This window comes from Cucumis sativus, chromosome 5 (genome assembly GCF_000004075.3).
Source record: "Cucumis sativus cultivar 9930 chromosome 5, Cucumber_9930_V3, whole genome shotgun sequence".
Taxonomy (NCBI): Eukaryota; Viridiplantae; Streptophyta; class Magnoliopsida; order Cucurbitales; family Cucurbitaceae; genus Cucumis; species Cucumis sativus.
Genome location: NC_026659.2, coordinates 4,434,517 through 4,456,581, shown reverse-complemented (window position 1 = coordinate 4,456,581; position 22,065 = coordinate 4,434,517). Strand labels below are relative to the sequence as shown.

General features: G+C 29.9%; 3 protein-coding genes across 3 annotated transcripts; 1 reads left to right on the top strand and 2 right to left on the bottom strand.

The window, feature by feature from the left end:
• The first annotated feature begins 1,784 nt into the window (after positions 1-1,784).
• Positions 1,785-3,342, top strand: LOC101221575 (60S ribosomal protein L35). Its single transcript, XM_004150913.3, has 4 exons — positions 1,785-1,922; positions 2,081-2,216; positions 2,345-2,501; positions 3,040-3,342. Exons 1-4 carry the CDS (start codon positions 1,919-1,921, stop codon positions 3,112-3,114), a joined length of 372 nt encoding a protein of 123 aa, XP_004150961.1. The 5' UTR covers positions 1,785-1,918; the 3' UTR covers positions 3,115-3,342.
• A 3,157-nt stretch (positions 3,343-6,499) lies between these two features.
• On the bottom strand, positions 6,500-8,230 carry LOC101221340 (3-ketoacyl-CoA synthase 19). Its single transcript, XM_004150912.3, has one exon. It carries the CDS (start codon positions 8,123-8,125, stop codon positions 6,716-6,718), a length of 1,410 nt encoding a protein of 469 aa, XP_004150960.1. The 5' UTR covers positions 8,126-8,230; the 3' UTR covers positions 6,500-6,715.
• Positions 8,231-12,001: 3,771 nt separating this feature from the next.
• Positions 12,002-14,084, bottom strand: LOC101221801 (exocyst complex component EXO70H1). Its single transcript, XM_004150914.3, has one exon. The coding sequence runs from the start codon at positions 13,977-13,979 to the stop codon at positions 12,120-12,122; it is 1,860 nt and encodes a 619-aa protein (XP_004150962.1). The 5' UTR covers positions 13,980-14,084; the 3' UTR covers positions 12,002-12,119.
• Positions 14,085-22,065: the final 7,981 nt, after the last annotated feature.

The following is a 22,065-nucleotide window of genomic DNA, read 5'->3' as shown; positions in this document are numbered from 1 at the left end:
GGCATTTAAATAAATTTTAAAATATTAAAATATGAATTCTTTTCTTTTTCTCGTAACAAATAATAATCTCTGTTTAAAAATGTAATGTATTATATAATATAGGATGTTATAAAATAATAATTATTCAAATTTTTAAAATAAAGCAAGTTCATATAATCTCTCTTTTAATAGATAATTATAAGAAAAAAATTTCAAAAGAAAAATTATAAAAAAATAGCAATTTTGATAAAATATTTACTAATCTATAACAAAATTTTCAAATTCTATCATAATAGAAATTGATAGACCATATAAGATTATCGATTCTATATATCATTTTATCAGTAACATTGATAGACAATTTCATAAAATGTTATTGGCTTCTATTATGATTCATAGAACTCAATATTTTGTTATAACTTATAAATATTCTAATTTATTTCACTACTTTAAAAAATGTTCTATCTTTTTTATATTATATATATATATATTTTCTTATCCATAATAATATCTTTAATTATTATAATTTTTTAACAATTTATAAATATATTTTCACACCTTTCAAAAAAATTCTTCCAATTTAAATTTAATTTGTGAAATGTGTTACCAAATACACTTTATATTTAAAATTTTCCACATTTTCTAGCGTGGCAAGTAACCACTATTAATGTTCGTAAGAGGTCACTGTTTATCAATTGGGTTTAATTATCACAAAACTATATATTGTAAAGTCAAAGATAAGGTGGGAATTAGGATCATATTATTGTTTGTTTTATATTGTAAAGGTGTGTATATAATTAATTGGTTGAAAAATATTAAAAAGATTTAATGGAAAATTAGAGATACATCATTCTCTTAGTAGTCAAACATTGTAACTCTTCTTCGTTTATATTTTTCGAAAGAGTTAAGTAGTATAAGATGTCACATACTATAGAATAGAAAGAGTTAAATAGTATAAGATGTCATATACTATGGAATAGGATCACAATAATGTAGCACCACCAATGAGCTTCCTTGTCACTTTCTTTATCAACTATTAATATATATATGTATGATTCACTCAAATAATTCAATTATTTCCTCCCTATCCGATCGATTTTTTCCTTCAATAATACTTATATAAAAAACGAAGTTTGGTTGTATTTGTTTAGTAATTTTGATTACACTCGATCTTATACTCTTGTACTCAATCTAAACGATCTATTAGTGATAGTGGTCTATCTTTATCTATCTGAAATAGACAACTGATCGTTTAAATATTGGTACACGATCGTATAGTGAAAAAAGAATAATGACACAATACTTGATAATGAAAAACATATTGTTTTGATGAAAAAAAAGACGTCGGTGAAGATGAGATATGACGAACAAGAAATAAATTTTAAAAGAGAAGATAGAGAAATAACAAGCATATCGAAAAGAAGGAGGAGATAAGTAATAATACGAAGAAAATGGGTCGACATTTAACTCGAAATTCAATATCAAGAAAGGTAAAATTTTAATTTGTAAAAATACAATGGTGAATTCATAAATTTTTATTTTTTTGTTACATGGACATGGATAGTAAATATTTTTGGATTTTGTTGGACGGTATAAATTAACCATATTGGTAAGATATTAGTTTGTATAATAATCTCTGTGTTTTTTAAGAATATGAGATCTACGTGGTCTATTTTCGTAGTTAACCCAAAATCAAATTATTAGCCCAGCGAAGTTTTAGTGGACTACAAATTTAAAGCCCATTCCACATCAACTCTTCTTAATGGGCCTATAGATAAAAGCCCAATTCAGATCGAGAAACGGCCCATCCAATTTGAAACGAAGGAAATTACGGGCGTCTTAAATAGGTTTGATCTTCCTCAGTTTCTTCAACCTAGGGTTTTGCAGACCACCGCCGAATCCCAAAACTCAACTCCCGGTCTCTGCTTAACAGATTCTAATGGGTAAAATCTTACGAACCTTTGCTTAACTCAACCTTTTTTCTTCATGAATTTCTCCGTTGTCGAGCAACATTCATCATTTCGAGATTGATTTCGTCTTTGTTTTTTCTTTTTTCTTTTTGTATTTCTGTGTGTGATTTTCTTGATTTGATTGAGTGCAGCGAGAATTAAGGTTCATGAGCTTAGACAAAAGTCGAAGGGGGATCTTTTGGCCCAGCTTAAGGACCTTAAGGCGGAGCTTGCTCTCCTCCGTGTTGCTAAGGTCACTGGTGGTGCTCCTAACAAGCTTTCCAAAATGTATTTTCTTCTACTTTTCTATTGATTTTCTTCTTATTTTTTCTGTTTGTATATGTATTTTGATTGTTTTGCTTTTGGGTTTTTGCTATGATGTTTATTGGGTTTGTTTTGGTTGTTCTTCACTGCAGTAAGGTAGTGAGGTTGTCTATCGCTCAGGTATTGACAGTGATTTCCCAGAAGCAGAAGGCTGCTCTTAGGGAAGCTTACAAGAAGAAGAAGCTTTTGCCTCTTGATTTGCGCCCCAAGAAGACCAGGGCCATTCGTAGAAGGCTCACCAAACACCAAGTAAGGCCTTTCTTCATTTGAAATTACATATTCGTATATATTGCTTCCCATGCGGTTATATTTATATCTCTATGCTTAAAAATCTGCTAAATCAATTATTCCTTGTCAGTGTCTTATTTTCCAATGCTGGATTATCTATGTTGAATGGATATGGATTCTGTTGTGTGCTATAAATTTATTGTTAACATTGAAGTTTCGAGTGTCTAACGTGTACATTTTTATCTCTTTCGCCATTTATTTGACTCTTATCTTCAAGATTGTTCAGTCATTGGATTTTAGAAATTAAAAGATACTTCTTTTTATTAGAGAATGATGCTACTAGAATTGGAAGCTTTGTATATAGTTTTCATGCCTCAGTACTATTAACAAGACTCAATTTCATGCCTTATTTAGAATGTGTATTTTTGAGGTAATCTCTCAGTTCTCTATGGTAATGAAATATTAGGAGTTATCAGAATTGTGTGTTTGTTGTATTGAAATACTGGAAGTGTTGTTTTTCCCTCTTTCTGATTCGGTATTCTTGTATTTCATTTTTCAGGCATCTCTAAAGACGGAGAGACAGAAGAAGAAAGAGATGTACTACCCATTGAGGAAGTATGCCATTAAGGTGTAGGCTTAGAGGGAATTGATTGATGATCCTCCGTGGTATCATGCATCTTCTACTCATTTTGGCTTTTGATTTATCTATAACATTATTCAGACTTGAGTGCCTATTTTCAATCTTATTGTTAGATCTTTGAACTTTGAAATCTTTCCTTTCTTTCCATGTAATACTTTAGTTTCCCAAGTTATAATGAAATTGTTTTGGTTAATGACCTTAGGCAGCTCTATCTTTTGCTAAGTTGAATGTGCTCTGATTTTAAACCATAGGCAGCTCTATATTTCCATTTGATTCTTTAGTTTCCTAAGCAATAAATCTGCAGCAATTTGGTGTTTCTCTTTACCTGAGCTTAATTTTTGACTGAGTAAGACCAATTGGATTAATTGGAGTGAACCACAAACTCTTTTTAAATGCTTCAAGTGTCTAGTAATCGGATATGATTTTCTGTCGTTGAAACAAAAGAAACACTTGCGTTAACTCTCTCATAACTGCACTCATGTTGGGTCATAGTTATTGGTTAGGCTTTTCAGTAGCCATTTTAATTCGATAAACAATATATGGTAATTTTGGATGTAGATGTATATGTTAAATATTTGGAAGCAAAGTAATTCATACTGTTTTATTCATTGTGGTTCAAAGAGGGAAGGATTTTGGAAGTTGATCAAATTAAGTTCATATTATTATAGAGTTTTACATAACCTATAAGACTTTTAGGTTGAGTGAAATGTTGGAATTTTTGTTATGTTCATCTTTCTCTTTGGGTTTCGATTAAATGAAGTCTTTTTATAAGACAAGAGTACAGCAAATTATGAGGTGATGCAGTAAAATCTCTCTTTGGAAGTTGAATCGATTGAGGAATGTTAAGTTATTTGGTAAACATTCAATGTCAACTAATATAAGTTTAAAAGAGGATTTTCTTGACACCTCCCTTATCTTAGCTTCCACCAATTTGAATAAAAGAGGCTTGTTTGGTTCGTCATTTATTTTGGTTTATATCTATTCAAAAGCAAAAAAGAAAAAACACATTGGTATGCTTATTTTATATAGAACCTTTTAAATATATCCTTCTAAAATTTGATAGAATTGTAAATATATTCAAAATTTATTCGTGAGTTTTGAATTAAAATCAAATGTGTTATTGTCTACTAAAATCATTCCCTTCAAATTTGAATTTGTTTTCATTTGTTTCCATTGTTGAAATTGTAATGGTTTATTTTTAGGGGTGTTAGATAAATTGAGTGTCTTTTAAGAACAAGATCAATTCAAACCATGAACAACTCTAATTATTATATAATATAGGTTAACAGTCATTTACATAATTTGTTATTTTGATGACCAATCCCTAGTTGAGGAGAATGTGAGATATTAATTCGGTCAACCCATTGATCTAAACATGCTCGAGAAAGAAACAAAGTATAGCTGTCAACGTACTACATGTTATTTATGTGTTGTGAATAACATTCTACACATACAAAAAACAGTCTGAAACGATTAAGACGATATATCAATTCAAACATAGCTCATTTGATAAGATACTAATTATATAACTTTGAAGGTCAAAGCTTCAATCCCTACTTCGTTCAACCAAAGGAAAAAGCAATACTAATTAAGTTTGTAATGTTTTGTTTAACTTTCCTAAAATTATTTGGTACGTTAAGATCCCTCAAATGTATACTACCCATCAACTAAATTTACAAATATTTTAAACATAACATAACGTTTCTCAACTCATTTCAAACGTAGGAGATTCAAAACTCTCGCTCCTTTGTCCAACTAAAACAAAACCTTTGAGATATGAATAGAATGAGTGTGTTATATCAACATAGCTATTATATGGTTAACATCTCTCAACTAACATCATTAATCACAAACATCTTATGCAAAAAATAAATAATAATCAAGATGGTAGGTCATAATATAATATAATCTTTACATAATTAAGACAGTACTTAGTCACAACAGATCTAAAGAAGGAAAATATTATTTCATACAGGAAAACCATGGATAATAAATTAGGCTTGGGTCCATGACTTTAACTTCTTAGCATCACTTATTAATTTCTCAACTTTTGGTGGCTCTTGTAAAGTACATGTGTTTGTTTGTGTTTGGGGTGTGTGTGATTTTTTTTTATACCAACAACGCTTTATTATCTTAAGTTAATAGTACATGTTTTATGTGAATTGAACTATCTTTATTTTGGAATTTATAGAGTGAGTTAACTATTTAAATTTGGATCAAAATTGTCACATCAATAGAAAGTTAATTAATACTTTAGGGGTACTTTTTTGGTCAAATTAGTAAAAATAAGACGAGACATGTCTTAGTATAAGAACTATAATAAAATATATTTTTTTTCATTAGGTTGGATGTACACAATATATATATATATATATATTGAAAAGGGAAATATTTTTAGAATCACATAAATTATGATACAAGTATTGAGTAAAAGTGAGAAAAGATTAAAGAACAAATAAAAAGCTTAAGAAGTATAATAGAAATTTGAAGGGTAAAAGGGCAATTACAAAAATAAACAAATATTTGGAAAGTTCAATTAGAGAAAATAGAAAATTCATTGACCAATAATAATGGGAGATAAATCTTTCGTTGTTTTTTGATTTTATAAAGAGAGATTTTAGGTGGTATTCTTAATGAGGATTTATTGTTTTGCATCAGAAAGAAAAAGTAAAGAAGGTCCAAATGTAAATGCATAGTGATGAAAAGTTGGTGAAAGTGTTAAAGTATAACCCTCCAACACTGTCTCCTCAATCCAACATTTTGTATTTATCATTTGAGAGTGACTCTACATTTCTTTTTCTTTTTTTTTTTACCTCTTAATTTTTCTTCTCCACCTTCAAATATTTCCAAATTTTCATGTCTAAACAAGTGCAAATAAAACCTTTTGAAATTAAAAACTTGTTATAAATGTTCTATCATCTATATTAAGTTAGGGTATAACCGATAATTGATTAAAGCTTTGATAAGACCAAACAGATATCTTTGGCCTTTGTCCATAAATAACTTCGTAACAGTGAGGTAACGGCATGGCTATGGATATTTGAACTTTCGACCTCCACGTATAACATTTTCTTTTTTCTTTCAATTTACTAGTGAGGTTCTCCCCCACAAGTTATATACTCAACAGTGTTTTGGGGCACAAAATTATTTGAAGACATTATGGCATATAATAATACAGAACTCATCAAAACTACAAAATTTAATGCACTCTCACAGTGCATCTCCACAGCAACAGAAAATTATAGAATCATAATTCAATACCAAAATAATACCAACAAAAAGTAACCAAAGTTTTGAATCTTTTTACAAATATACCAATCAAACAATTACTGAATCATTATTGATAATCAGATTATTGAATCATAGTTTTTAAATCGACTTGAATCGAAATGGAGCAGAATTTAAATATGTTATATTTGTGGTTTCTCAAAATGAGATGTTGAACATGATGGAAGATCTAGGTAATCACTAAAGAAAATAGAGAAGCAACAAGAACAACCAATCTTTTACATGCAAAGCAAGAAGTAAAGTTACACTACCTCCCCTCCCAAAGCTGAACCAGAGAAACAGGAAAAAAAGAAAACAGACCTTTTTTTCAAAGAATTTGTTGCTGTAGAGTTTGTTTTACGTCGTCGAACTTAACGAAAGATAGACGCTCATCGTTGAGCCAACTGCACTTCTCTGCAAGCGGATGCTTGGTGTTTTTTGTAGGGTAGCTAAGGATACAGTCTTTCCAGACATTGTCATCTTTTAAGTTGCTCATTACCTCCCAAACACAGCTGTTGCATTCATAGCCTGCTCCAAAGCTTATCATCAGAACCTTGTCACCCTTTTTAAGCCTTTTTTTGGCTTCCATGTAGCCCAAAACATACCAAAGGCCACCTGTAGATGTGTTTCCAAATCTATGGAGTGCCATTCTTGCAGGTTCTAGGTCATAATCACTCAGGCCTAAGCTCTTACCGAGTCCATCGATGACTGCCCTTTCAGTTGGTGGTATCCCAAAGTGGTCGACTCCAGTCTTCAGATTCAAACGTACTTTCTTTGCTTCTATGTTTCTGTCGACAAGTTTGTAAAGTGGATGAGTTAGGATGGCATAGCGAATTAGTTCCCTTAATGGTAAAATTCTAGGCAGTAGACTTTGAAGGTTGAAGGTGAGAGCTTGAGTTGCAACAGCTTTTATGTGTTTGGTAAGACGAAAACCTCGGTGACCATGGTCGTCTTCAACTTGAATGGAACATCCATATGCTTCATTGCTTGATCCCAGATGCGTTCGAAGAATGCATTTAAGTTTAAGCAAAGCAGAGTGCTTCAGAGCTGCATTGTTTGTCAAGAGCATTGAACAACCTCCCGAACGGTACAAACAGTTCGTGAGCATCATAGGCTGTTCCTTTCCACTATACCAATTTGGCCCTATAGATTCTGTACTAACAACAACAGCATAAGCATTCCTGTTTGTCTTGAACAAGTGTTTCACAAGATCAATAGCAACAATACTTGCACTGCAACCCATCCCAGAGAGGTTGAAGGCCTTGATGTCTTCCTTCATCTTGTAACGGTTTATTATTCGAGCAGTCAACGAGGGTGCTGGTGAGAACAAAGACACATTCACAACAAGTATATCTATGTCAGATGGTGAAACACCCGTCTTAGCGAAGAGCTTGTCAAGTATACTTGAAAATACATCATCCATCTCCGAAATAGCTTCTGATAGAGAAGGGTTTTCTTCTGTGCCTGCAATTACGTTTCTTGGGCCATATGTTTCTCCACCTAATCCCGAATTGACTATGCTTTTGAGTAGGTATCTGTATTCTTCAAGCCCCAGGTTATTGTTCCTCAAGATAATATTTATACAGGATTCTATCCCCAGCTTCCTGTCTTCACTAGCTTTATAGCATTCATACCCTAACAAGTAGCAGCACTGCCCTCTCCTTTGCAGAATCAACTTCCAAATGTAGAAGAAAACATAGAAAAGAGATAGCAAACATACTGGTACGAAAATCTCCATGGACAGAGTGAGAGTGAGGAGATCAAGTTTCAGTTGGCTCTTCTCATTCTATTGAGTGTATATATATAACATATTCAAGCTCTGTACCAACTAAGACAGCCATGTAATTACTTTGCTCACAAAGAGATGAGAATTCCAGGCTGTAAATAGTTTGGTTTATAAAAAGTGCCATTAAATTTTGATGGGCCAATAAAAGACTCTGAGACAAACGGTAACCAACCCACCCACCTCATATGGTTAAAACACGGTACATGCTCCCAATATTACAAGAAAACTTACTAAATAGCATAGAATATGATCCCCTTAGAAAACTAACATCTGGTTTTCAGAAGTTCAAAACACGCAAGTCATAAATTTCAGTTTAATTATTAAGAGGATTCTTCAAAATTGTCGTTTCATAAGGAAACAGTACCTGAAATTTTCTCTTTGCTCTGTTTTTGGTTAGTTGGGGTAGTTGGTAACAAAATAGTCCCTTGAGATCAAAAGTTAGTCGATAATGCTACATAATAACCATTGGAAGTAGATTAAAAAATCTATAATTTGACAGTCCCATTTCTTAAAATTCCTCTTAAAGATTAATACATTAACTGAGGAGAAACAAACCATTCTCAATAGTGAGTAGAGAGAGAGAGAGAGTAGGGAAATAAGTACGTTGAATTTTACAAAGAAACTAATCAGTAACATGGATAATGGCTCTGGTAGATTCAGTATGGTAACTGGTAGCAATCATGAAACAAAGGGAAATCGATATCACATCAGAATTATCAAAATTACAAGACAACAAACCAAAAAAAAAAAAAAAAAAACAGAGGAATGAGATGTTTTCAAATCGAGTATGCAATTAATAACATGGGTATATAATCAAGCATGCAAGTTTCTGATTGTTAAAGTAAATGAAAGGCCCCATTACAATTCCATTGAAGAATTGATTAAAACTTTGACCTCATTACAAACCTAACCAATGAAGTTAAATTCGATTACCATTTGAGGCAAGTTTCTTCTTATGTAGCGTTGATAAGGAGAACAGAGCTTCCTCTCCCATTGCCACATGAAGGAAAGAGAGAGATTTAAGGCTGTAGGAATTGATGCGTCATGGTGAGATGACGGCACGTAGGATTTAGGGGTTTTGCAGAAAGGAGAAAAATGTTGGAGAGTGGTGGGTCCCTTGGTGGTTGGGAAGAAAGAATGATGAAAACATGCTAAGATCGATGGAAAATTTACAGATGAGAATGGAGGTTCTTCCATGGCGACGGGTGTGCTTCTGACTTTTTAACTTTTGTTATGTGGCAGACGGAGGGCCACCGGCTTGAACTTGGATGGTGCGTCGGTCAAGCTCGTCGCTGTTCGACGGAGGCGGCCCCGGTATGGTTCTGTGGAGGTGGGGAAGAAGAACTAAAATATTTAGAAAAGAAAATATAATAAAATTTGCTATCTCAATTATCTAATTATCTGTTTTGACTACCATATACTAAAATAAATTATTATCTGTTTTTATTGAATACATATATGCATGGGTGTGTGTGAAAAGAAGTTTGTCAAGATGAGGAAGATATAGACATGTTAGTAGGCGAGTGTAAATGTGGTGATGTGGCACGAACTCGTAGATGCCTCACGCAATTGACCGCGTACCAAATACACATCTTCATTGCCCTACTTTTATGGATTATTTCTCCCATACCCTAGTTTTATCGATAAATAATAAAATAACATTTTTAAAAAACTAACTTTCATTAACTAGTAACCATCCACACCATGTTAGAAAAATGAGCCTAAAAATCCACAACATACTTAGGTGGTGAGACATACTATCCAACCACACACCATCTCTTATTTCTAGAAATGAAGCACGTACTAAATTTACGATTCACCCTATTACACGAAAAAAATGGATCAAACCCAATATATGTATTCTCTACTCTTTTTTAGCTTTAACTAAGAAGACATAAAATGCTATCTGATATTTCATGATGCACTTCTGTTTCCAATAATTTTCACATGTACTGTTCTTAATGGGCCTAAATATTACATAAAAGTAGGGCTCAAATTACATATATACTCATTTGTATTATTAATTTGAATTTATAAACAAAAATATGTCAAATAGAAGATGGATTGACAAGGAGGAAAATCAGGTCATAGACGTAGGTTACGTTTTAGGAAAATTGAAATAACGCTTGAAAATTTCCTTCTTCGACAACGATACTCTATTCCTTCCATTCTCTTCATAAAAGCCTCTAGATAGTAGAAGATTTGGTGAAATATTGGCAGTGAAGAAGAACATACTCCACGACCAATTGAACCAATCAACTTTCGACACACTTTGGAGAGAAATTTCAGGTTAGTAAGAATGTATATTCGTATCATATAAAGATTAGGGTATATTGAGTATATTGTAGATATTCAAACAAAATGTTAACTCGATTAGCAAAAAAATGTATACGTAGATTTTGAAAGCGAAAAATTTAAGATTTCTTCAATTTTGAAGTAACCAAAATTTGGGCATTGAAGACAACTATGTCTCACAATAAAGAAGATAAAAATCATTTAGTATATTTGAAACGAATACGTTCAATTGAATGGAGAGAACATGTTCAATTGGTTTAATTGCATTATATTGGAAATAAAAAGGTATATATTTAGAAATAAAGGTTTACGATGAGTATATGTAAAATATTTTAGAAATACAAGTTTACGAGGAGTATATGTAATCTATTTTATAAATAAAGGTTTATGGTGAGAGTATATGTGATATATGATAAATTGTTGAGATTCGTGATTATATGTAATAATAGGACATATATTTTAAAACTAAATGTTTATGAAAATTTGTTTCCAGAGACATGATTGATAAAACTTTATCACGAGTATATGTGATATATGTCATTAGTAACCGTAGATGGAAAATTTTGAAAAATAAATTAATTGAATTAAAAACTTATTTATGAGTATACACAAAATAAAAGTTTGAAACAATATAATAAAAATCTAATAAAAGAAAAAAGAAAAAACTAGTTTAGTAAAGAAAGCTTGCATCGCTTTTGGTTATGTTTAACACGTTCCCAACGATCACATTTAACAACTCAATTTTAGAAGGAATTCTAATTTTTTTAGTTGACCAACTCAACATTTTATTTTCGGTGAGAGGATGACAATGGACGAAACATCATCAGGTATTTGTCATTGTCAATTGTCTCTTCAAGAATTTATTAATACAATTAATATATATAGATGTATATACTAATAAAATATTTATATACTATCAAATACATTAAATAGTATATATGTATTATGTGTTTTCTCTAAATCTTTATTTCTAAAATAACCGAAAATGAGAGCATGGTAAAAGAATTCTCTAATAGCCACGTTGAAATTGAATCAAGTTGTCTTTCTATATTGGTTAGGCCCAAAACTATGTAACGTTTGAGGCCCAATCATAGTCCAGTAAATAGTTGAGATCCATTAACCTTATATGTGCCAAAAATGAGAAAAGAGAGAAAAAAGAAGAGTGGAACTCGAAAGTTACTTTTTTTTCTCTATTCATTACTTATCACGACAACATATTTTATAATAACAATATAGAGTTCATAAAATTATCAAATTATAAATGGAAGTAGTGGGATATATTTCATGTTACAAACATTCTAAGAAACACAAGTACATTTTTTTTCAATATATTCTAATTCCCAACATTATTTTATTAATTTATATATTCTAGTTCCCAATATTATTAATCTCACATATTCAATATTGTATTTTGTCAAATTTGACCCCAAAAAAAATCAAATTGGAACTCTTAAAATCACCAAATTGAAACTCCCTCTTCACACCTTAGAGACCATATTTACCAACAACCAAAACCATAGCATAGGCTCAAAATTTGCAAACCAAAAGTCATTTTTGACTTTATGTATTATTATTTAAAAATAAATAAACATATCCAGCTCAGAAAATTCAAATTTTATACAATTTGACACGTGGGCATCTCCATGCCACCTCATCTCTTCAATGCAGAAGAAGAAGATGATGATGAAGAACTCCCCGAAGAAGAAACCCCATGAAACAAATCCGACAAATAGTTACCCAAATCATCCGGCGAAAATCTCACGCCCACATTCACATTCATTCTCTCAATACATCCCTCGTAAAACTCTCTGTAGATCGGCACTATTTTTCTCGCTATCGACACCTTCAGTTCATCTCTCAGATTCCCGTCCTCCACTCTCCACGACGTTTGTTTTCGATAAGCCTCTTCAAACGCCGCATTAAACCTCTTCAACCCCTCCTCCGCCGTCTCCGGCGACCCCACTTCTTCCGACCCTCTCTCCGGCAACGACTTTATCACTCTGTTCCACGCCGTCGCTTCGTAGTTCGTTGCATACACCTTCACTTTGGTTCTATGATTCGCCACCCACTCGCCACCGATTAGCATCTTTAGATTCGTCGTCGCCACCGTTTTCACGATGAAATTCAAGTTGTTTGCTAGGAATAAGTATGATAACGATACGTCTCTGTATACCTCGGCTTTTGTGTCTAGTTTACAGAGAAGGACTAGAATTAGCCAGCCCAGTTGCGCAGCCACCGGCGATGAGAGTGCGTCGTCGGCGGCGATGGTTTCCATGTATGACGACGGAATTGGGGAGTTTTCGACGGTGAGGATGTCGGAGAGGGTTGAGGCGTAATCTCCGAGAGAGGAGATGTAACTCATTGCTGATTGGGTTAATGGGTGGATTCCGCCGCCGGGAGTTGGGTTTTTTGATGAATCTTTTTGAATTGTTGATTCAAATTCGCAAAGGATGTCGCGGATTGAATCAGCGAGTTTCGTCATTGACGTTTGTGCTTGAGTTCTAATGACGGACGTTGAGACAGAGTCGAATATGAGTTCGATTTCCGGTAATACGTCAGAATTCGCATCGTAAAGCTCCATTAATATGAAGATTTTGTCGGAATCTTTCTTCCCTTTTGCGACTAATTCCGGGAATTTGAATAAAGTGATTGCACCTTCTTTTGTGATCTCATAAAAACAGGACTCTCTGATTCTTTCCGATCTCGAAAAAACATGATCGCAGAGAAATCTTTCGCCACGAAACAGAGTATTCACCGCGATTTTAACCGAGTTCATCCAGTTCTTGATTATGTTCTCGAGCGAATCCCAACTCCATTTCAAAATTCTCGAAAGTTTGAATTTCTCTGTTCCCAGACGGTACAGAGTTTCATCAACAATAGATTTTCGGATTACTTTATAAATTTTAACACACTCTTTCCCATACCCAGAATCAATCATACAATCCGCAATGGATTTCAAATCCGCCGAAACTCTATCGAATTCAGTTATAGAATCCCCAACAGTTTCCCCTTCGGCCGTTGACCGGTCAGAGGATCTGCTGGAGATGGATTCAGGATCGAGATTCTGGCGATTCTCACTCAAAATCTGGTAAAACTCCTTCTCCAATCGTCTCATAGCGGCCTGCATCAACTTCTGAGCAATAACAAGAACAGACGAGGTGGAATTTGCCGAAATAAAGAAGTCCATTGCTCGTCGGAGACTGTTGACAGAGTTGAGAAACTCCTCAGATTCGGCTCTGCCATGGCGGAAGAGGAAGGTGATTCTGTTGAACTCAGAAGCATCGGGGTCCCATTTCGTAATGATGGGTTCTGAGTTTACGATGGCCTCTTCCATGGCAGCGGACTCAGATGGGTCATAGGTCGGCGGCGGGAGTCTCCGACGAGGAGAGTTGGTGAAAGTAGAAGAGGAGTGGATGGATTTTGGAGAGGAAGAGTGGGAGAAGCCAAAAAATTCTTTTATGTGCATTAATTTGGTGGTGTTGTTACTCTTAGGGGGCTCTGAGAGTATCATTGGAACTGAAATTAGGAGAGAAAGAGAGAGAGAGAGAGAAAAAGCTTTAAGAGATGGCTATGGCTGTTAGAACAATTGAAGTGTGAAGGGATTTTTATAGACAACGAAGGAAGATGAAGAGTTGATTTCAAACAGCATTCTTAGACTAAAGAATCATTGACTGACTCAACTTTGTGTTATGTTTATACTTATTTTAATTTCGGAAACACATTAATATAATTGGAGGCATATTTTCTTTTTCCTTGTTTAGGAATAATTAATTATGGATCTGTCAACCAAAGTTTCACTCAATTAACATTAGTGTATGTTCAAATATAACCATAGATTAATTATTAACCAACTTCAAGCTAAGATAAACATAAGAATTAATTTGAAATTTTAGTTAATATCATTTTTAAAGTTTAAGTTTTTTTTTTTTTAAAAAATGAATATTAGAATTCAAACTTCTAACTTAAATAGTGTGTTTAAGTAGTGATGTATGATTTAGGTTAACATGATCTCAATTGACTTGCAATAAGTTTTGTTAATTAAAGGTATTTACTAACATTGAAATTGTGAACTTGACTTTATCACACATATTATTATATTGTAAGATGTGATACCCATGTTTTTAATTTGATGAGTTGGACATCATTTACCTATAAAAATTGGAAATATGTTCATTCAATAAGATATATTGATTAAGACACAATTGATGCATACCCTTGGTATATATGATAAGATATGGAATGATGGACTAACAATAATGTGTAAGGACTTGGGAGACAATCAACTTAGTGGACTTAGTACGATTTCTCTATACACTTGAAAATTCATCCGTTTTATTGATCCATAAGTTTACATATATGTTCGATATTTAATTGATGTAACAAGTGAATGAAAATTACTATTTATTTGTAACACAAACTTGATATCAATAATAGTATACTTAAAATATTGTTTTTATCTTGGTTTTGAATGTAATTAGAGTATTAGTTTGTTGGTTTTTCTTAATATTTTCATAATATTATGTACACACCTTGCTTGAAGAGTAGATAAAATCTCCCAATTACAATACTAATAATTGAAGATGGCTTGTGTCAAAACTTAAACCCTAATAATATCAAAATTGACTAATTTCAAAACTCACATTTACATCAACAATAATTAAAACCAAAATTTAGGCTTTTTCTCTAAACCAATTTGAAATAATAATTTTTATTTAATATTATTGATACAGTTGATTATAAAGCACTGGATTGTAAAACAAGTCATCATTTGAAATAATTAACCAAATTAATTAAATTAAAATATATAAATGGCCAAATAAATAACATTTTATTTTAAATAAATAAATTCCAAAGACTAATTCTTATTAATTAATCTGATGGAGTTGATCATGATATTGTTTGGTATCTTTATTGTGTGGAGATTGACTAATTATCTATTGGCTTCACGACTTTCTCATAAGAAGAAAAAAAAAGCAAATATTATATTATTATAATGTATATAGTATAAGTAACGGCTGACACTTAGAATAATATTCATAAATTTAATAGTAACGTTGTTCTTGTGCTTCTTCATATGTTGAATGTTTCAAACTTTCGATAATAGGCCTTAGGGTCATGTAGCATGCTATTTTTTATATAATTTTGTGTATTTTGTAATATATACTTTCTTTTTTCTCACAAATCTATAAATAAACCAAGTTTATAAAATACATAGATATCATTATAGACGAAAATAACTAAGAAATTTGTGACCTAAACCATCACATCTATTTCTAGAGTTCTATAGTTTTATTTGAGGTAGCTTGAATTTGACTCTCGAACTTCTTAATTAGCTTTCACGTTTTTTTTACTAATTAACTTAAGTATTGGATTATGAAAGTTAGGTATAGTTATGTCCTATGTTTTGGAATAACAATGATATTTTGTTACTCTTTTTTTAATGTTCATGAATTGTTTTTCTTACAATAAAGTGTAGAAAAAATTACTTTTTTAGTCTTTAGATTTTGATGAATATGTGCGTTTGATTTCTGACTTTTTAAAATATACCATTTTAGTTTATGAGTTTTTAGAAATAGGTTTAAAAGGTAGTTCAAAAAAAATTAGAAAATAGCGAATTTTACAAAATATTTATAATGCAAATTATATCTGATAGTTATTGATATGTTATAGTGATAAATAACTATCATTGATAGAATTAGAAATTTTGTTATATAAATATTTTAATTTATTTTGTTATTTTTAAAAATGACCTTAAATAATTATATGATATTTTAAGTTAGAATAATAACCACTAAAATTTATAAAATCTCTCAAACTATTTTTTAAAATTTTAAATATCATACAATTATTTTTTTAAAAATCAAATTCACACTGTACTTTTAGAACTTTACAAACCTATATTTTTTAAAATTCAGGCACTAAAAATGTAATAAATGAGTCTATGGTTATAAATTCGTGCACTAAAATGTCCCAATTTTAAAACTTAGGAATCAAAAGTACATTTTCATTCAAACTGGAAGAGACTAAAAAAGTAGTTTTGTATATGATGAATGTGTTTATAAAAAATTAATAATTGAATGATTTGACTTAAGATATGTGACTAGGAGTAGTAATTGTCATTACTAAGCCATATTACATCATTAATTATGAACTTAATGGACATAAATTGGAGTAAATTAAAACTATAAGTACAAGTTTCTCTTTTTATTATTGTTTTCTTATTACTTGCCTCGAAGTGCTATTAAATCATCGTTGAATACTTTGTAGCTTTACCAAAAGTTGATTGGTATAATTAATCTAGTTCAATCATAAGTTTTTCATCTAGTATGCTTTTCAACTTTAAACTTTCATATAATAAATTTTTTAAACGTCAAACATCTCAATAAAATTTTAATATAATTATCTAATAGATTCTTAAATCTTAGCATAATAGGTTGTTGAATATTTGTGAGATGTTTAATTAGGATAAGAAATTATTTATTAATTATAGTATTAAATTATTATATTTAGTTGGATTATAGTATATAATTTATGTTTGTGATGTAGATTATTTTAATTTTGGTTATAATAATGTGTTTGATATGTAAACTGTTTTAGTTTGAAAAAAAAAAGTAAATATTGTAACAAACTAATGAGAATTTTGAAATAATGTTAATTATAAATAATTTGAGACGTTACAATATTGAATTAGAACACTGGAATAAAGTTATTATAATCTTATATCATATTTGTTACAATCATCTCCTATAGTTTTTATTAAATATAGAATATGTCAAGAAGTTTACGAATGTTTTGTTATATATATCATATATACACTAAAGTATTTATTTTTATAAAAAATATTAATATCTATATACATATATATATATATATATATATATATATATATCACTTCTTCTTCATCAATAATCATTGACCTGACCATCCAATGGGCCAAGAAAAAATACCTATAAATAATGGAGGGAAGTTACCCACACCACTAAAGATTTGACCATATGCATCCATTTAAAAAGTTTGATCATATATCATTGAAAAACTAGAGAGATTGTTAGAATTTTTTTTTTTTTTTTTTTGTTGATTATGAAAGTTGGTGTATATTGAAACATACAAATAGATTTAATAATCTAAATTTATTTGTTAGAAATTTCAAATTTAACATGGTGCGAAAGTTGAATTTATAGTTTCTTCAACCTGAATGAGTTATGTTTGATTTTAGCCAAATAGGAACGTATCTATCAATTTATTTGTAACATTTCATTCCAAAATTGAAGAGTTATCTTCTTTCTTTCTTTCGTTATTTTACTATTGAGTTGAGTTGAGACAATAAAGTATTTAAGAATTTTGTACGATTAGAGTAGTTTTCTTCATGACAATACTTACCATAAGCGTGTCTCAACACGATTTGAGTATATATATACAGTTTTTGAAGTCTTGATTATTTATATATCTAAGCTTTGAGTTTTAAATTGTATAAACGTATTTGTTTTTAATTGAAGTGTGAATAGTTTGGTAGTATATTCCATTTAAATTTCTTAAAATTTAAGTGAGTCTTCACTCATCATTTCTTTCAAAATCGATCGATGCAAAACACTTCGCGGTCATGAATTGGAAAAAAACAGAAAGAAAAACAACAAGCAAGTCTTCCACCTACCTAATCAAAACTAATTAACACTGTTATCCTTTTCTTTTTTCAAATATGAAATAATGGGAGCAATTGATCCCTATGACCCTAAAGTACTTTCTTTTTCCTTTGGTTGAAAACCATCATGTAATGGACAACCACACAATTAAAATACTATTTTTATCATGATTCCCAAAATAGAAAACCATCGAAAAAAATACGAATATGGCATATAGATGCAAGAAAATTGGGACTATATTATTGTAAAAAAAAAAAAAAGTAAATAATTGGAATTTGATGAAAGAGGTCTTTCGAGTTGAAAAATTAGTTAGGTTAGGCTAGTTTTTGTTTATATATTCACTTCCATTATTTTTTATTATCGATTTAGAAAACTACAAAAATATTTTTTTCAAAAATCAGTTTTGGCTGTAATTTAACTAAAAACTCGATAATTATATTTAAAAAAGATATAAACTATTAGTACAAAATGGATAAAAAATAGGCTTAATTTAAAAATGAAACTAAATGATTATCCATCAACATCTTAGCTTTTTATTTTAAATTTAACAAAATTAAACTTATAAATACTCCTTTTAACTCTAAATTGACAATTTCTTTATTTACAATCCATAAAAAACTAAATGAAAATTTCAAATCAAAAAGGTCATGTTAACTTTTCTTTTTATTTAGAAGATGAAAATCATAGAAATAAACTAAATTTTTAGAAACCAAAACGCTTAAAAGTTCAAAACCTCTATGAAAGAGTCAAAGAAGTTTTCTTTTATAGACTTTAATTCCTAAAATAAAAGAATTATAATTACTTAAAAGGATAGTTTACATTTTTCTTTTACATTTCTAAGTTGGGTTGGTAGAGAAATATTGAGAAAAGAAAAGGAAAGAAAAATCGCAGAACCGGACCGGTCTTCCATTAACATTCAAAACGAATGGTCGAAATGACGTCACCTCATTGATGCAACATCATATCTTCATACATTTCTACTTTTATTTTTCTTTTTTCTTTTATTGATTTAGACTATAACCAAACTTTTTAAGAAATTACAATCAAAATGTGACTCCCATCTTATGAAAAACCAGCTAAATTATTCAAAACTAAACAAATTAGATTTTGAAATTTCTCAACCAAATACTCCAAAACCCCCGTAGACGGAAAGATAAACACTTTGAAGTTTAAACAAATTATAATTTCTTACCCGCAACTCTTAATTGTCTTTTGGATATGTATTACTTTTTTAAGTACAAGGTAAGGCACGTGTCCGAATTAGTAGGTGTACATATATGATAACAACTTGTAATGATGATGGATGATAATAACTATGACTTGTCAAATTTGACTATTTTATAATTGAAAATTATTAGGAAGAAAAAACGAAAAACAAAAAAAAAAAACATTTAAATCAATCTAAATGGATACAATTGATTGATGTTGTGTGAGTACCACTTGAAAAATGTCATACATATGTGACAATCTATCTATATATTTATATTTTATAGAAGAAGAAAAAAACAAAGTATCCTAAGAGGTTAATCAAGTAGTTAAAGATGTGAAGGGATTGGTTTTTGATTAATTGCATTTAATTTGAGTTTATAAAGTCAAGGTGGTCAAGGAGTAAAAGATTGCTGCTGATACCCTTTCCCACTACTCTGTATGGAGAACTACACCCCCAACTTTCATTTCTAATTATCTTATTAGTCAACTACAGCTTACTCAATTTAATAATAACAATAAACTAGAGGGAAAAAAATGCCATTTTAATCTTTAATTAAAACTTTTCCATAGTATTGATTTAGGTTTATTGATTTTTTTTCTCATAAGCAAAAAATCAATTCCAAATCGTTACAAGCTGTATGAGATATAGAGAATTATTTCATGGAGATTGAAAATCAATCTTCTTAAAACAGGGAGATCATTGAAGGTAATATAACAAAATTCTAAAGGGTTTTCTTTTTTATTTTTCTTAAATACTTATAAAATATATATAATTAACTTAATCATGCTTTAACTTTTGACCATGACACACATAATTCACGGAATTGATCTTCATTCGATTCATACTATATAAATAAATAAAGTCAAATATCTTTTAAGAATACAAGTAAGATTATTATTATTTTTTAAAGAAACGATACAAATAATGCTCGATAGAATGCATAATAATCCAACAAATTTTAAGGAATAAATCAATTAAAAATGACCCTTTGTTATAAAGTAACATATCGTATATAATATCAAATAAGGTTTTATTGGGGAAGGAATTAGATTATGATCTATGTTTGAATTGTTTGTGAAGAAAGCTAACATTTTATTATTCCTATGTGTATATGTATATTATAATTTTACTAACATGATACGCATTTTCATATTTCTTAAGAACATTATCGTTGGTTCTAGGCTACTTTTATATCTTTTTACAATCCATTCATTATCTAATTAATATTTTGTCACGTGGCAATTAATTTGACTCGACCAATTTATGTTATTTAATTTTTTAAAGACAATTTGTTTTCTTTGTGAAGCTTAAGGAGGTATCGTGATCAACAATTGCTTTTCAAGATAGGATGAATTACTAATATTATTGTTGGAATGCAACACTTCAACCATATCACTTAAGAAACACTATAATGTGTTGTTGAAAAATTATGTATCAATTTATAAGAAAATAAAAAAAATTAAAACTAGGTTGGGACAATTCAAATATATATATATATATATATATATATATTATTTTTGTTTGTTTTAAATGGATAAGAAAACTGTTTGTAATATATATTGTACTTAAGAAAACAAATTAGTTCAATATTATAATTTAAATTGTATATATTTGAAGTCTGTAACATCAAAATTGACCAAATCTTTTGTCTTGGAAAATCAATAAAACCCTTTTTTTTAAATTAGGAGGGAACATTCATAACAATTTCTATAAAATTGCAATTTAAGAGATGAAATGAAAAAGCCTAAATATAACATTTCTTATATCATTCTTGTCACCTTATATATAATAATAAACAATAGTTCAAAAAAACAATTTAAAACAAAACTTGACTTGATCAAATTAAATTAAATTTCTTACAAATTAAACCAATTATATTATTAATGAAAGAAAATCAAAGGATCAGAATCCACACCACACTCAAAATCCATTTAATTATGTGAATTAAAAAATGTTATTGACCTCACATAAGTATGATTAACTATTTTAATTAATATGATGACTCATTGTATGGGCAAATAACAATTTGTGTGTAGACATGATGCTTAGTTCATGGCTATATATGAATTCATACAAAAAGAAAAAGGTATTTCCTCTTTTTCAAATATAACAAACTAACTATATTGTAAAATTTTAACGAGAAAATTGACTTTTTAGTCTCTAGATTTTGATGATCTGCATTTGGTTATTGAGTTTTCAAAATGTATTTTCTTAGTTTGAACTTTTAGATATAGGTTTAAAAGATCTATCAAATACCTTTATACTTATATTTTAAATAATTATATGACATTTTAAATTAGAGGAATAACTTCTAAAAAAAAAAAAATCAAATCCGCCTATAGAATCACATTTCCTGTAATGACCAAAAAGTATATTTTGAATATTCAAAAACTAAATAAGTTTATTCTTATAAACGTGTGAACTAAAAATATCTATTTTTAAATTTAGGAACCGAAAGTATATATTCATCAAAACTTGAAGACTAAAATGGTGTTTTCCTCAATTTTAATCTATATTCGATTGTAATAGACTATGTAAAGCAATAGATCTAAATAATAGTCTATGTCAATCTATGATATTAAATATTTTCGGCGAACGTTGTCATTATTATTATTTTGAGAAGGAAAGAAAAAGGGTTATTGAACCAAGTTGTATTATATTTAATTGATATGGAAAGTCGAGTTTTTAAGATATAGTCAAGCCATAACATTTTTCCCACCAAATTGAAAGGAAGAAGATGATTCCCA

Bases quoted from the DNA above. Each gene is read 5' to 3' on its own strand.
- LOC101221801 (XM_004150914.3), bottom strand. From the start codon at position 13,979: ATGATACTCTCAGAGCCCCCTAAGAGTAACAACACCACCAAATTAATG.
- LOC101221575 (XM_004150913.3), top strand. The intron at 2,217-2,344 runs GTATTTTCTTCT...TCTTCACTGCAG, and splicing joins CCTAACAAGCTTTCCAAAAT to TAAGGTAGTGAGGTTGTCTA. The intron at 2,502-3,039 runs GTAAGGCCTTTC...TTCATTTTTCAG, and splicing joins GAAGGCTCACCAAACACCAA to GCATCTCTAAAGACGGAGAG.
- LOC101221340 (XM_004150912.3), bottom strand. From the start codon at position 8,125: ATGGAGATTTTCGTACCAGTATGTTTGCTATCTCTTTTCTATGTTTTC.